General features: G+C 37.3%; 1 protein-coding gene across 2 annotated transcripts in view; it reads left to right on the forward strand.

Moving 5' to 3' along the window:
• Positions 1-15277, forward strand: part of LOC103592480 (hydrocephalus-inducing protein homolog) — a 144774-nt gene that overhangs the window by 5932 nt on the left and 123565 nt on the right. For both annotated transcript variants that reach the window (XR_550664.1, XM_008575221.1), the window contains exons 3-4: positions 5410-5529; positions 8737-8871. Coding sequence is in view for 1 of the 2 variants with exons in the window: in XM_008575221.1 (XP_008573443.1) it covers positions 5410-5529; positions 8737-8871 (255 nt within the window). In the remaining variant the exon portion in view is untranslated. The remainder of the gene's footprint in view (positions 1-5409; positions 5530-8736; positions 8872-15277) is intronic.

A 15277-nucleotide genomic window follows, 5' to 3' on the forward strand; every position in this document is an offset into this window, starting at 1 on the left:
TCATGACTCAGAGTCCCTCTCTTCTAGCCTGCCTCAGTGACAGACTGCTTTTTGTAAGTAAGCATATTGGTGGGTTTTCCAATTCATCTGTGCCTTCATTACTAGTTTATAATGACAAATGGCATCTAGGGAATTTCTTGTTGCCATCCCTGTTATTCCAAATGAGAGGTTGGTGGTTTTGCCCCTTAGAATGAGACATCTGCTTTGGAGATCTGTATAACGCAAGTCTCACCTGAGATCTGAAGTTGCAGATGCTGTTGCTGGGCGTCCTTTCTCAATCCTGGTTATTTAGGGGAGAGGGGAAGCTCAAGTTGCCAGTTGTAACCCAAGTGGAGTCCATCTTGGATTCTAAGTATCATTTATGCTAAAGTCTATTCTTTCCTCCTGAACTAGAGGGCTTCCTTTGTCATATATTCAGTGTCCATATATGCAAGGATCTGTTTCTGGGCTATTTCACACTATTAGTGTGAAATTTTGATGCAGTATTATCTAATGTTTTTCCTCTTTTTAAATTTGTGTTTTTTTTATTGAGGAATAGTTTATAATAGTATCTATTTTAAATTTTTATTTTTAATCTGTTGCTACTTAAAATCCAGCAACCTTGCTAAAAATCTCCTATTAATTCTAATGACTTATTATGGCTTTATTTGGATGGCTTAAGTAAACAATATTATTATCTGAGAATAATAGCTTATTATTTCTTTCTTTTCAGTCTTAATTTTTTTTTAATCAGTAGTTTTTTTTTTAAAGAGAAGTTTTAGGTTTACAGAAAAAATGTATTGGAAAATACAGCCAGTTTCCACATACCCCATCTCCCTCCCACATACCCCTTCTCCTTCTCACCCCCCACCCCCCCACGCACAGTTTCCTGTATTATTTATATCTTGTACTTACTGTGGTACTTTAGTTATAATTGATGAACCAGTATTGATACATGATTATTAACTGAGGTCCATACTTTACATTAGGGCTCACTCTGTGTTGTGCATTCTATGGGTTTTGTCAAATGTGTAATGACATCTATCCACCATTGTAGTTATTATACAGGATAATTTCACTGCCTTAAAAATCTCCTGTGCTCAGGCCAGCCCCGTGGCTCACTTGGGAGAGTGCAGCGCCAATGGCGCCAGGGCTGCGGGTTCAGATCCTATATAGGGATGGCCGGTGCGCTCACTGGCTGAGCGTGGTGCTGACCACACCGCGCTGAGAGTTGCGATCCCCTTACCAGTCAATAAATAAATAAATAATCTCCTGTGCTCCACCTATTCATTTTTCCTTCTTTTCACTGGAACCACTGACGATTACTGGTCTTTTTACCATCTCCATCATTCTGCCTTTTCCAGAATGTCATATATCTGGAATGTAGCCTTTTCAGATTGACTTCTTTCATTTAGCAATATGCTTTTAAAGTTCCTTTCAATTTTAATTTTTTATTTTTTTACTTGCTTCCATGAATTTACTACTAGGTCCAATAGACTACTGAATAAGAGTTATGATTGAAAGTATCCTTTGTTTCCAAAAGTAAAAAAAAAAATCCTCAATATTTTACCATTAAGTATAATGCTCGCTGTGTTATTTTAGTTGCTGTTTTCTTTGTGAAGATCTAGGTCCTCTTTATCAGATCATTACTTGCTTTTCCTAGTTTGCTAGGAGTTTTTATTGTGAATAAATATTTAATTTTATCAAACGTTTTTCCTGCATCTATTGAAATGATTGTAATACATTTCTACTTTATTCTTTTGAGTGTCAAAAATATGCTTTTTAAAAATAAAAGTTTTATTACATTTTTGTGCATATATTCTAAGTGTGATGAATTTTAATGAAGTAAACATGCTCACATAGCCACCTCCCGGTTCAAGAAATGTATAACGTTACTGGCATCCTAGAAGCCTCTTTATGCCACTTCCCAGTCCTTACCTCTTCATCATATTTACTTCTCATATCACAGGTTAGTTTTTCCTTTACTTAAGTGGGATAATACAGTATGTCCACTTTAATTTCTGGCTAATTTCACTCAGTATTATATTTTGAGATTTATTTGTGTCGTGGTTAGCAGTAGTTCATTCATTTTTGTTGCCATATGGTATTCCGTGTATGACTATGCAACTTGTTCATCCATTTTACTGTTGATGAGCATTTAGTTGTTTCCATGTTTTGACTATGAATGATGCTGTTATAAACACTATTTTACATATATTTTAGTGTACATATACACATTTCCATTGGGCATATACAATTGGTCCTTGAACAATGTGGGTTTGAACTGTATGGGTCCATGTATGCACGGATTTTTTTCAATAAATGTAACAGTACAGTACTGTAAGTGTATTTCTTCTTTCTTATGATTTTCTTTTATTTTTATTTTTTTATTTTTGTTTATTTTATTTTTTATTTTTTATTTTATTTTGTCAATATACAATGTGGTTGATTATTATGGTCCGTTACCAAAACCTCCCTCCGTCTCTCTTTCCCCACTCCCTCCTAACAATGTCCTTTCTGTTTGCTTGTCGTATCAACTTCAAGGAATTGTAGTTGTTGTGTCTTCTTCCCTCCCACCCAGTTTATTTGTGTATTTATTTATTTATTTTTAGCTCCCACAAATAAGTGAGAACATGTGATATTTCTTTCTGTGACTCGTTTCACTTAATATAATTTTCTCTGAGTTCATCCATGTCATTGTAAATGGCAGTATATCATTCTTTTTTATAGAAGAGTAGTATTCCATTGTGTAGATATACTACATTTTCTGTATCCACTCATCTGATGATTGACATTTGGGCTGGTTCCAACTCTTAGCTATTGTAAAGAGTGCTGCAATGAACATTGGGGTACAGGTATACCTTCGACTTGATGATTTCCATTCCTCTTGGTATATTCCCAGCAGTGGGATAGCTGGGTCATATGGTAGATCTATCTGCAATTGTTTGAGGAACCTCCATACCATTCTCCATAGAGGTTGCACCATTTTGCAGTCCCACCGACAATGTATGAGAGTTCCTTTTTCTCCACAACCACGCCAGCATTTATCATTCACTGTCTTTTGGATATTAGCCATCCTAACTGGGGAGAGATGGTATCTCAGTGTGGTTTTGATTTGCATTTCCTGAATGCTGAGTGATGTTGAACATTTTTTCACGTGTATGTTGGCCATTCCTATATCTTCCTTTGAGAAATGCCTGTTTAGCTCTTTTGCCCATTTTTTAATTGAGTTACTTGTTTTTTTGTTGTAAAGTTGTTTCAGTTCCTTGTATATTCTGGATATTAATCCTTTGTCAGATGTATATTTTGCAAATATTTTCCTTTCTGTTGGTTGTCTTTTAACTCTGTTGTTTCTTTTGCTGTGCAGAAGCTTTTTAGTTTGATATAATCCCATTTATTTATTTTTCCTTTGGTTGCCTGTGCTTTGGGGGTCATATTCATGAAGTCTGTGCCCAGTCCTACTTCCTGGAGTGTTTCCCATATATTTTCTTTATTGTTGTTTTAGGGTGTATATTGATTTTCTTAATAACATTTTCTTTTCTCTAGTTTGCTTTATTATACAAATATAGTATATTATACATATATAAAATTTATGTTAACCAGCTGTTTATGTTATAGGTGAGGCTTCCAGTCAACAGTAGGCTGTTAGTAGTTATATTCTGGGGGAGTTAAAAGTTATATGCAGATTTTTTACTGTGTGCCCGTAACCCCCACATTGTTCAAGGGTTAACTGTACATAAAAGTGGAATTTCTAGGCCATGGGCTATGCATATATTTCACTTTAGTAGGTAATTGTCAGTTTTCCAAAGTGTTTGTGCTAATTTACATTCCCACTCACTATGTATGAGAATTCCAGTTGCTGTACATTCTTGTTAATACTTACTGTTGTCAGTATCTTTAATTTAAATATCTTTATTGTGTGTGTAATGCTCTCACACTGTGGTTTAACTTGTAATTTTCCATGTGTTTATTATCCATTTGAATATCATTGTTTGTAAATTGTGTTTGTGTTTTTTATCCATTTCTTGCTGATTTGTGGGAGTTCTTCATATATTTTGGAGAGTAGTCCTTTATCAATTATAAGTATTGTAAATGATCTCCCACTCTAGGTATACTTTGATAAACATATCTTTTACATTTCAAAATAACTTAATTTATCAATCTTTTAGTTTATGTTTTGTATTTTCTATGTCTCATTAAAGAAAATTTTGTATTCTTCAAGATGATGAAGATATTCCCCTAGGTTTTCTTCTAAAAATTTTGTTGTTTTACCTTTCACAGTGAGGGCTTCGATGCACCTGAAATAGTGTGAATAGGGATTAAATTAATTCATTTTCATATGGACTGTTCAGTTAACTCAGCCTTATTTATTGAAATCACTTTTAGAACTCCCTTCCCAGTATTTTTTAGTGTTACCTTCGTCGTAAATCAAATGACCATATATTGAAGAATTGATTTCTGGGCTTTCTAATCTGTTACATTTGTTTTTATAGTAAGTCTTATGCTAATATCTTATTATCTTAATTGCTGTGATAAGTGACAGTATATGATATATAATAATATAATTATAACATCTTACTACCTGATACAGCAAGTCCTCCTATATTGTTCTTCAAATGATTTTGTCTATTCTTGGTCTTTCGCATTTTCATATAAATTTTATAATCAGCTTTTTAATTTCTGAAAAAAATTCTGCTGGGACTTTTTTATAGGATTGCGTTCAATTTTTAGATAAATTTGGGGAGTATTTGACATCCCTAAAATATTGAGTCTTTCAATTTATGACAATAATATATTCCTGTACTCACGTAGGTCTTCTTTATTTTCTCTCAATAATATTTTGTAGTTTCTGGGTAAAGTTCTTACACATCTTTCACTGGATTTATTCCTATGTGTTTTACATTTGGGGATGCTATTTTACATGGTATTGTTTCTAAATTTTATTTCCTAAATGTTCATTATTAATACATAGGAATATAATTGGTTTGTGTATATTGGCCTTATACTCAATGACATTGATAAATCACTTGTTAATTCTAGTAGTTTGTTTGTAGATTATTTTGAAGTTTCTAAATAAATGATTATTTCTTCTGTGGAAAATTGCAGTTTTGTTTCTTTTTGATTGATTTCTAATACAAAAACAAACTTGAATTTCTGAGATAAATCTATCTTGGTCACATTGTGTTATCCTTTTCATGTATTGCTGGTTTCATTTTGCGAATATTTTGTCCCTTCTTTTTTTTTTTTTGTATCCATGGTTCATGAATGAGATTGGCCTATAATGTTTCTTTCTCTTACTGTCTTTCTCAGGTATATGAAGGAGGTTATGCTAAGATTATAAATAAATAAAAATATGTAGTATTTTCTTATCTCCCCTGGGCATTTTTGCCACTGTGTGACTATATGAAAAATTTACTCTTTCGACTTCAGTTTTCAGGAATTGACCTGGATCAGGCATTATTCCAGCCCTTTCCATCAGAAATTGTGTTTCAGAACTACACTCCCTGTGAAGTCTATGAAGTTCCTCTGGTTTTGAGGAACAATGACAAGGTGAGTATGCTTGCTGGGGTAGGTGAACTTTTCCAGGATATATGAGAAGGGGTCAAGAAAAATGGGATCCTGCAGGATCTTAGATAAGTTCTTTAATTTGATAGACTTAGGAAAATGGCATGAAAACATGCCCTTTGATTGTAAGCTTCACGAAGACAATGCTAGTCTGTTTGTTGCTATATGTTCAGTCCCAGTGCAGTGCTCAATAAATAGTGAACTTTTAACATGTGCACTAACTTTTTGTTGAATAAAGCATTGATCAGATGAATGGCATGGGTTAGGTTTTCATCTAAGACAGGGCAATTACTATTAATGCTTATGTACTCTACGTTAGAGACACCATTTCTCCAATTCAAGGTATGAACTCTATTCATATGAACTGCAATTGTTGAACGTTTATATTTATATTCTGAAATGTGTTTATATTCTACAGATTGTACTTTTTTAAAACTTCTTTTCTCTTCTAAAAAATGTATATCCCTTTCCCCCTTTTCTGTTTCCTCCCTTGTGTATCAGATGGCCTTCAGGTTTTGTCTACAGATCGTTTTGGGAGGCTTCTCTCACTGTCTGTACCTTGTCTCTTTGTGATTGCACCTGAGTGTTTCTTCTCCAGTCTTATGACCTTTTCTTCAGAGATAAATTAAGATTTATTTCAAGAAAAAGGTATTTAATGTCTGAGGATTTCCTTGACATCTAATAATAATGAACAAGGAATAATGCGGAAGGCCAGTGTGAAGCACAGTTCAGTGTGAAAAGTCATTAGGTGGGGAGAAAGGCATCTGAAAGGTGCTAAACTTCGGGTGTAAAGACAAGTAGGAATGTTTACAGGAGCCTAGGGACATGGAGGAAAAAATTCTAACTATAAGAGAAAGAGAAAATAAGTAAAGACTATTCAAGAATCCATAGTAAATGGGAAGACCTGCGGTTATATTTGGTACAGTAAGTAGCTCATTAAAGGAATCAGCGATGCTTTTCAGAGATCAATGGGGTGACTTAGTGACAGCAAAGTCAGACTCTGGAGAAAATGGTATATTTAATTTTTTGCTTCAGTGGTGTTAGAAAGAGAAGCTCATGGGACAGAAGCTGAAAGGGTAGGCAAAGAGAAGAAAAAGAATCCAAGGTATTCAGGGGTTTGTTTCTAGACTTCAAGAAGAGGTGCATTACATAGACATTAGGACTCTATCTTTTCATGTAGGTCTGCCAACCCATTCAGTTTCTCACTTACAATTCTCTTTTTCCCTTCTCCATTACTTTTTGACTCTTGTTGAGGTATTTTTAGGCTACTAAAGGCAGAGAAGAGCTAGTCCAAAGGGTCCTTTGGCCAATCCTCCCTGACCTTGAACATGAAATATTATTAGTGGTTGTATATGAGCAAATCAAGGGTAAGGGGCATGTGTAAGTTTTGTTTGCCAATGGGCACTGAGTTCTCATGGATAATCCAACACCTCTCAGTAAGACGCAGCCAGAGTGTTGGCCCCATGGAAAGAGGGCCCCCATCCAGGGATTGCCCAGCCACCAGCAAGCAGACAGCTTTCTCTAGGCTAGGCAAGCTTGTTCTCAGGGGAGTTACTGCAGGACCCTCGTACAGGGTGGCTCATATAAGCCTGCTCTCTACTTCCTTAGTTCATCGTCCATAAGGACCCACTGGGAGAGATTTAGGGAACCAAGAAATGCTTTCTGTGCCATTCGCCTTTTCTTTGCTTCCTCACAGGCATGCAGTGCAAAAGACAGACCCTGTTTGGTCATTATTCCTTCGTCTCACGTACACAGGGTGGAAGTAAGCCAGGAATACTTGATAAGCCACAAAACAATTCTACTTGAGATACAATTTTAAGAACCCAGACTCCAGACTCAGACTCATCTATGCTGTCTCCCAGCTGGAGACCTTGGGCAAGTCACTCCACTTCTCCAGCCATGGGGATAATAATAGTACCTATTTCAATAGATTGCCTTGAATATGAAATGAGATAATGAACGTCAAGTGTTCAGCTCAGTGTCTGTCACGTAGCAAGCGCTAAACCAATATTATTGTTATATTATTATTAGTGCTGCTGCTGTTTTCTTTTCTAGTTGTTAATCAGCAATTATACACTTAACAAAAAGTATCCCCAGCAAACTTACATAGTACCATTCAGCACATCACAAATCCACCGCACATTCCCATCACCAGCAAGGTCCATTCTGTTCCTCTCAGATCTTCACACAAATTTTCTAATCTTAAGATCTGTCTGAACACTTTCTGCATCTCTTCTTGCCTTCCCCATCTAGGTTACAGCTTTTAGAGGTTATAGGATTTCTTTTTTCCTCATTTTCCACTTGAGACTTCTAGGTGACTAACTATAGTTAACTTTCTTCTGGCCTTTTGAGTCTCTTAAAAAAAAATCCTCCCCTTTTTCTTGTGTCCACAGATCCTCCACCCCAACCACCCCCACTCTCCTTATACCTGCATTTCTTTTATTGCTCCTGCTGAGACAGATATGTTGCTCTGGGTCAGGCAAACAGAGCAAAGGAATAAGATTTACAGAATGGAACTCTTTGAAGCTGCTCTGAGAGGGGCCTAGGGGATATCATACTGCCCTCTTTGTTCTTGCTTCATAGTGGAGTTTACTTAGGACGATCCATAGAGAGGCAGGGTGGAGTCTGGCTGGGACCTGATTCCCAGCACCCCTGCATGCTGGAGCCGTACCCCTTTGGGCAGGTGCCCGTTTCTTCATCTGTGGACTGGGAGTCATAATGCAGCTCAGAGGTTACTGGGAGGATGAGGTGGTATGTCACACCCAGGGGAGGGACAGCTGAAGGAGTGCGGTGAGCATGATTTCTTCTCCCAGAGCAGCTCTCAAGTGTTGGGAAATCCAGCTTGACTCTGCTATGTGGGTGGGATTTTAGCTGTTTAAGCAGTTAGTCTTTAAAGATAGTCACATTTAAGTAATAAAATAAAAAAGAACAAAGACTTTCAATAATGATAAAAATGAATAATAATGTTAAAAATTAAAGCTAGAATGTATTGAGTACTTACTTTGTATGAGATAAGGATAGGTACTATTATAGGCGCCTTTACAGTTGAGGAAACTGAAGTTCAGACCTGAGCAAGGTCACACATCGTATAAGTAATTGGCAGAGATTTCAGTCTGACTCCAAAGCCTGTGCTTTTTTCCCCTTCTGCTTTTTCCCATGCACAATGTCCATCACCATGTGTTTTCCCTACAGATTCCAAGGATGGTGAAAGTGGTGGAGGAAAGTTCACCTTACTTTAGAGTCATCAGCCCCAAAGATATTGGCCACAAAGTAGCTCCAGGAGTGCCATCCATATTCCGAATCCTCTTCACTCCAGAGGAGAACAAGGTAACAGCAGCACTGGCAAGAAATCAGTTGAATACTTGTCACTAGTAGTTTGCAATGCAATTCTGAACTTTCATGGAGATACTGGGGGTGTTGTTAGTGGTGGTGTTGGTATTAGTGGTGTTGGTATTGGTGGGTGTTGGTGATGGTGTGGTAGTGGTGTTGGCAGTGTAGATGGTGGTGGGATTGTCATTGATGGTGGTGTTGGTGTTGGTGGTGTAGATGGCCTTGGCGGTGATGGCGGTAGTGACAAGAGAAGTGATAAAGGTGGGTAAGAAGAGGGGATGGTGCACCACTGGGAATAAGGAAAGAATTGTCAAACAGTGCTGAGGGCTTGTATGAGCTATCAGTAACCAGGGTATAAGGAAGGATAATCCTGCTGGACGCTCCCCCTCTACCGCCCCTACCCCAGCATGTTTGTATTTAAGTATACAGCTAGAGGGACACCAAAAAGAAAAAGGTGTAGTCCAGATGCTATGAGCTAAGACAAAGGATAAAGGAAGGTTATGGCTTCTTGGAAGTTTGGGACACTGATTGGTTACATCTCTTCTCCCCAGATTCTAACTAGTTTGGGAATAAGACCCAAGACCCCGATATTGATCACAGTATCAGCCTCATTAATGGCAGAGAATATGGCCAGGACCTGAGACCCAAATGGGATCTCTTGCTCCTCAGTGACTAGTAGATAACTGGTTCTCAGTAAAGGGCTGACCTCGCCTGCAGCCCCACCCACGCACGAGCAGAGAAGTTGGAGCTGAGAGCAGAGACCTGCCCAGTCTGCTGACCCCTGTCTACACGCAGGCAGGCTAGAAAGAGCTTGCATTCCCTCAGCACCACCCACAACTGGGAATCTAGCCCATTCTCAGACTGTCCTCAGTCACAGAAATTACACTTCCTCCTGGGAGGGAAGGAACAGATAAGGGGGGCTGAGGGTGGAGGCTTCCACCAGCCCTTCTCCAAGAGGGTACGATTGTTGGTCAAGTTTTCTTCTCTGTGGTCCTAAGTGAGGACTAGTAAGGAAGAAAGGGGTTTTACTAGCATGACTGAGGGAGCGAGGATGGAAAACAAGACTTAAATAGGCATAACAAAGTGGCAGGTTATTTAATGTTAACAGGGTGCGTGCTTATCTGTATTATGCCCTTATGGTTGGAGTCAACAGAGTGTAGTGGCGTCAGACAGAACCAGCTTTGAGTCCCTGCTTCTCTACCACTAATACTTAGTAGCTGCTGTTAATGTCACTGCCAGTAGTCCTGCTACTACTGCTGTTGTTACTACTTTTCTGGAGAGCAGAATAGAAAATTTAATGTGATCTGTCAAGCATATACTCACTGTAGTGAGTAGTTAAAATTCCATTATAATAATACTGCTGTTTTGTCACTTTGTGGTATGACTGTTTCTATCTTGGGTTGTATTTATTAACCTACAATTTTGTTTGGGGTACTATTGAAATAAATAAAAAGATAGATAACTTCAGATGTAGGGCTTTTTTGTTATATACTGTTGAAGTACGTGTTTTTTTCTGGATGCTCTGTATCTGAAAGCTATCCATAAAGAGAACAGCGCCTGGATTTAGTTTTGATGTTAGATTCCTACACCGTCATGTCTGTAGGAAGCCAATTACAAGCCTTTGTGTGGCTTGAAATACAAAGCATGTTGGATTTGAGGAATTTCCTTAATTTTCTCCTGTGTTGGATAAAATATGTCTTCAGTTGGATAACTGTTGTTCTACTTGCAGATAGTCTGACTGGGAAAGGGACACATGGGACTTTCTGAGAAAATGGAATGTTCTATATTGTGAGAGTTATATGTGGATTGCATGAATAACTTCATGCGTCGAAAATGTACACTTAATATTTGTGCTTTACTATATATATATTATAAATTTTATTAGTAGTATTATTTTTAACCTAAAAAAACCTGTGTAACAATAGACGGGGGGTGGGTGGAGGTATAGATGAAACCAGAATAACAGAATATTAATAATTGTTGAATCTGGGTGATGGGTACATTGGGGTTTGTTATACTATTCTGTTTTCTTTCTTTTTCTGTTTTTTATGTCTTAAATTTTCCATAATCAAAGGCTGAAAGGCAAGAGAGAGAGGCTTTATTACTGGTTATCTATAAAGCAAATAAATTGTTGAAATGTATTTTAGGTATATGGATATTTAGTTTATAAATACAAAATAATAATATTCCGATTGAGGATTATTACTTGGCTATATTTTGTAGCTGCTTATTTTACTCCTAGATCTTTTATTCCCTCTTACCATTCCATTTATCCAACATTGCATGTCTATTGGGAAACCCCTAACTAAGAAATATTAACTGAGTCAATTGTTGTTATACTGTTGCTTCTTCTAAATATTCGGAAGTTATCAAAGGCCATGTGCATGTATGAGGTAGCAGTGACAATAATGGTTATCTAGGAGAAATTTAACTGCCCAATTATGGATACACTAAAAGTTTGTGGACTCTAAACTGTAATATAATTTACAGAATTCATTTTTCTAAACACAGAAATGTTTTCTCCTTTTGCTGTCTGAGACTGATGTTGCCTTTTCAGTATCTGCATTTGTCCTCACTGTTGGAAAGCCGACAGGGCCATGCACAGAATGACTGGCTAGGATTAGGTGTGCTGTCTCCTGCCCTGCTCCAGAGAGCAGCAGAGGAGTAACGAGAGCCAGATTTATTTCAGGAAAAAGAAGAGTCAATCATTTCACTAAGTGTCACTGTTTCTTCAGTTGGCCAAATGATAGCCAAAATACATACGTATTTTTTCCTTCTTATCCCCTGCTGATCTGAGCACACTCCATTCTCATTTACCCTCCTCACATCTGGAGGGTGAGATATGTAAATTGCAGCATGCCACAGTTAATAAGCCAGACCCCTTTCGATTGGATTTTCAGCACCCATGCATATTAGCATGTCGAAGATGATAATGCAATTTCCATTTTTCCCCCTGTCATCTATTAATCTGGCTTCTTGGGGGTGGAGCTGGTTAAGAATGCCAAATACACAGATAACAGGTGCAGCAAATTCACTTTGGCTTTCCTTATCTCTCCTCACCCAGACTTTTTAAAAAATGATGGAATGTGCTATTAATCTAATAATCATAGTGTACACATTGTGCACTGTAGAAATATAATAGTCAATGTTATCATAAAATAACACTATAAAATTCTGGAGCCTGGCATTTGTCTTGACCTCTTAAATTTGTATCTTTACTATTAAAACGAGTAGGAAAAATATTAGGCTTTTGCGAGAAAGGAAAACAGAGTACTTCCTTGGGCTTAAGAAAGCATCTGTTTACAATCATGTTGCCGTATGCAAACAGCAGCAGTGCTGTGAAGAAAATATGCAGTGGTGCAATTTTATTGCTCAGTTATGTTTTAAGAAAATATCTAATTTCTTGTCAGAATGGTTTTCCTGATTTGTTACTATGAAATTTTAAAACCATAACCTGAGAATAAAAATGTTAACATATTTTATGTAATCTAGGTGTATAATAGTAAACAATGTTGCTAGCATTTTGAATTAAAGGGTAGGTATCATAAAACTTTCCACAATCAATAATTTCTGTTGGCAAAAATAATGATAGGGATTTTGTTTACCCCCTTCCCAGGATTGGCTCTCCCCAGTTCTGTCTGGATCCACCCTTGTAACTCCAGCGCCTAGCACAGTGCCTGACGCATAGGGAGTATGGAGTAAATATTTGTGAGTGAGATAAGTCAATACAAGTTTATCTCAAGAAAATATAAAGAAGTTTCTTCATCTTAAAGATGGCCTACAGATGATAAAAGCAGAAGTGTATAAAAAGGGCTCAACTATCTTTTTGTGTCATGAATGTAGTAGACGTTAACTTTCTTGTCGTTTCAACCAGGAGACAGATATGTAAGAAGTCTTCACTAAGAGTATTTCTCTCCATTTTATTTCATATTTTCAGTGAATCATGTCACTACTTTTTAGCTTTCTGGGCTTAATAAATCTCATTTGGTAATAGGCCAATGAGGATCCTAGGAATTCTCTTTATGAAGAACTCTTGATAGTTTAGTACCCAAATAAAGATACTAAAAATGAATACTATTCTTTCACTCATTCTGTGCCAGGCTCAGTTCTGTGAGCCAGATCCGATGGAGAATAGAACAACCTCTGGCCTCCATGGGACTTTTGTTCCACAATGAATAAACAAACAAACATATATAATTTAATGTCAAATCGTGACATGATAGAGGTTAGAGAGTGATGGGGGCTCTGCCTTCTTTCAAAAAGACGATCACGGAAGACTTCTCTGCTAAGGTGACATTTGGGCAGAGAACTAATTTAAGCCATGCAAATGTCTGAGGGAAGAACTATCCGGGAGGGAACAGCAAGTGCAAAGGCCTTGTGGCAGGAACATGGTTGGCAGCAGCCTCGGAGAAGTGCAAGAAGACCAGTGGGGCTGGAGCAGAGGAAGCTGCTGGAAAAATGGAAGTTGCAGAAGGTGAGATTATGAAGGGTCTTAGAAGCCATGCAAAGTGGGGTAGGGAGCCCCCATAAAGTATTTAGAATAGTTTTAGTATGGAAGCTTTCACACATACATAAAAGTAGAGAGAACAATGTAGGGAACCGTCATCATCACCCAGCTTTTCAAGTTACCAACGCATGACCAGTCTGGCTTTGTCTATCTTGCCCCCTATCCCAGTGGATTCTGAAACAAGTCCCATACATTATATTACTTCATCTGTAAATACTTCATTATTTGTTTCTAAAAGATAAGGACCTTTTTAAAAGTTGACATAATCACAATACCATTATCACATCTAAAAAATGACCATAGCTCCTTAATATCATCAAATATCTCGTCAGTATCCAAATTTGCCCAACTGAATCCTAACTTTTTAAAGTTGTTTTGCTTCCATCACGATTCAAACAGGGTTTGCTGATTGCATCCCCATCAGGTTGTTTAGAATGGTTCTCTGTCCCCTGCTGCCTGTAAACTAGTAGTTGGATCTAGAGCCTTGATTAGATTCATTTTTGGCAAGCCTTCCTAGGTGACGTAGTCCTTCCTTTTGCACCACATCAAGAGGCACAGAATGTCTGTTGTTATGTTATGTTTTGTTTTGTTTTTGTAATGATCCCAACGAGGATCATTACCTAGATCGTTGAGAATTAAGTTTCTGATTCTATCATTCATATTGCAATTACTAGTTGGAATTATTCTAAAAACAAAACTTTCTCTCATCAACTTTTTATCTACCTTGAGCTGTAGTTCATACAGGAAAGGTAGGATAACTGCTTGGTCCTTTCTCTTTATCTATCCTGGTGGGTTTTGATTAGGAATGACATAATCTAACTTACATTTTAGGATCACTCTGGTTGCTAGCAGAGAATAATAGGTCGAAGGATGTGAGAGGCGTAAAAGCTAGTTGCCTATCCTTGATATCCACTTTCTCTTTCCACATTGGTAAGAAAATACAATTTTAAAATTAATTATTTATTTTAATTGACAAAAATTCTGTATGTTTATGGTATATAACATGATGTTTTGATATATGTATAAGTTATGAAATGGCTTAATCAAGCTAATTAACATATCCATTACCACATATACCTTTTTTTAATCTACTTTCAGCAATTTTCAGATATGCAATACATTGTTATTAACTATAGTCACCCCATTGTACAATAGATCTCCTGAACTTGTTTCTCCTGTCTAACTGAAATTTTGTACCCTTTCATCTCCCTAATCCCCCCAATCCTAGCCTCTGGTAATCACCATTCTACTCTGCTTCTATGAGTTCAGCTTTTCAGATTCCACATATAAATGAAATTGTACGTTACAGTAGTCCCCCCTTATCTGCAGGAGATTCATTCCAAGACCTACAGTGGATGCCGGAAACCTGAAGTCATACCGAACTCTGTAAATACTATGTTTTTTTTTAGACATACGTATCTATGATAATGTTTAATTTATAAATTAGGCACAGTAAGAGATTAACAAAAATAGCTAAAAATAAAACAGAACAATTATGTGCCAGCATCACTTCTCTTGCGCTTTGGGGACACTATTGAATAAAATAAGGGTTACTTGAACATAAGAACTGCAATACTGTGACAGCCAATCTGATAACCAAGAAGGCCACTGACTACGAGAATGATCGAGCATACAGTGTGGACACACTGGACAAGGGGATGACTCACATCAGGGATGGGACTGTGGGAGGCAGTGTGAGATTTCATCACACTACTTAGAATGATGTGCAATTTAAAACTTATGAATTGTTTATTTCTGGAATTTTCCATTTAATATTTTTGGACTACAGTTGACCACAGGTAACTGAAACTGTGGAAACCAAAACTGTAGATAAAGGGGGACTACTGTATTTTTCTTTCCATGCCTGATATATTTCACTTAGCATATTGCCCTCCA

Source organism: Galeopterus variegatus, unplaced genomic scaffold (genome assembly GCF_000696425.1).
Source record: "Galeopterus variegatus unplaced genomic scaffold, G_variegatus-3.0.2 Scaffold1157, whole genome shotgun sequence".
In the NCBI taxonomy this organism is placed as follows: Eukaryota; Metazoa; Chordata; class Mammalia; order Dermoptera; family Cynocephalidae; genus Galeopterus; species Galeopterus variegatus.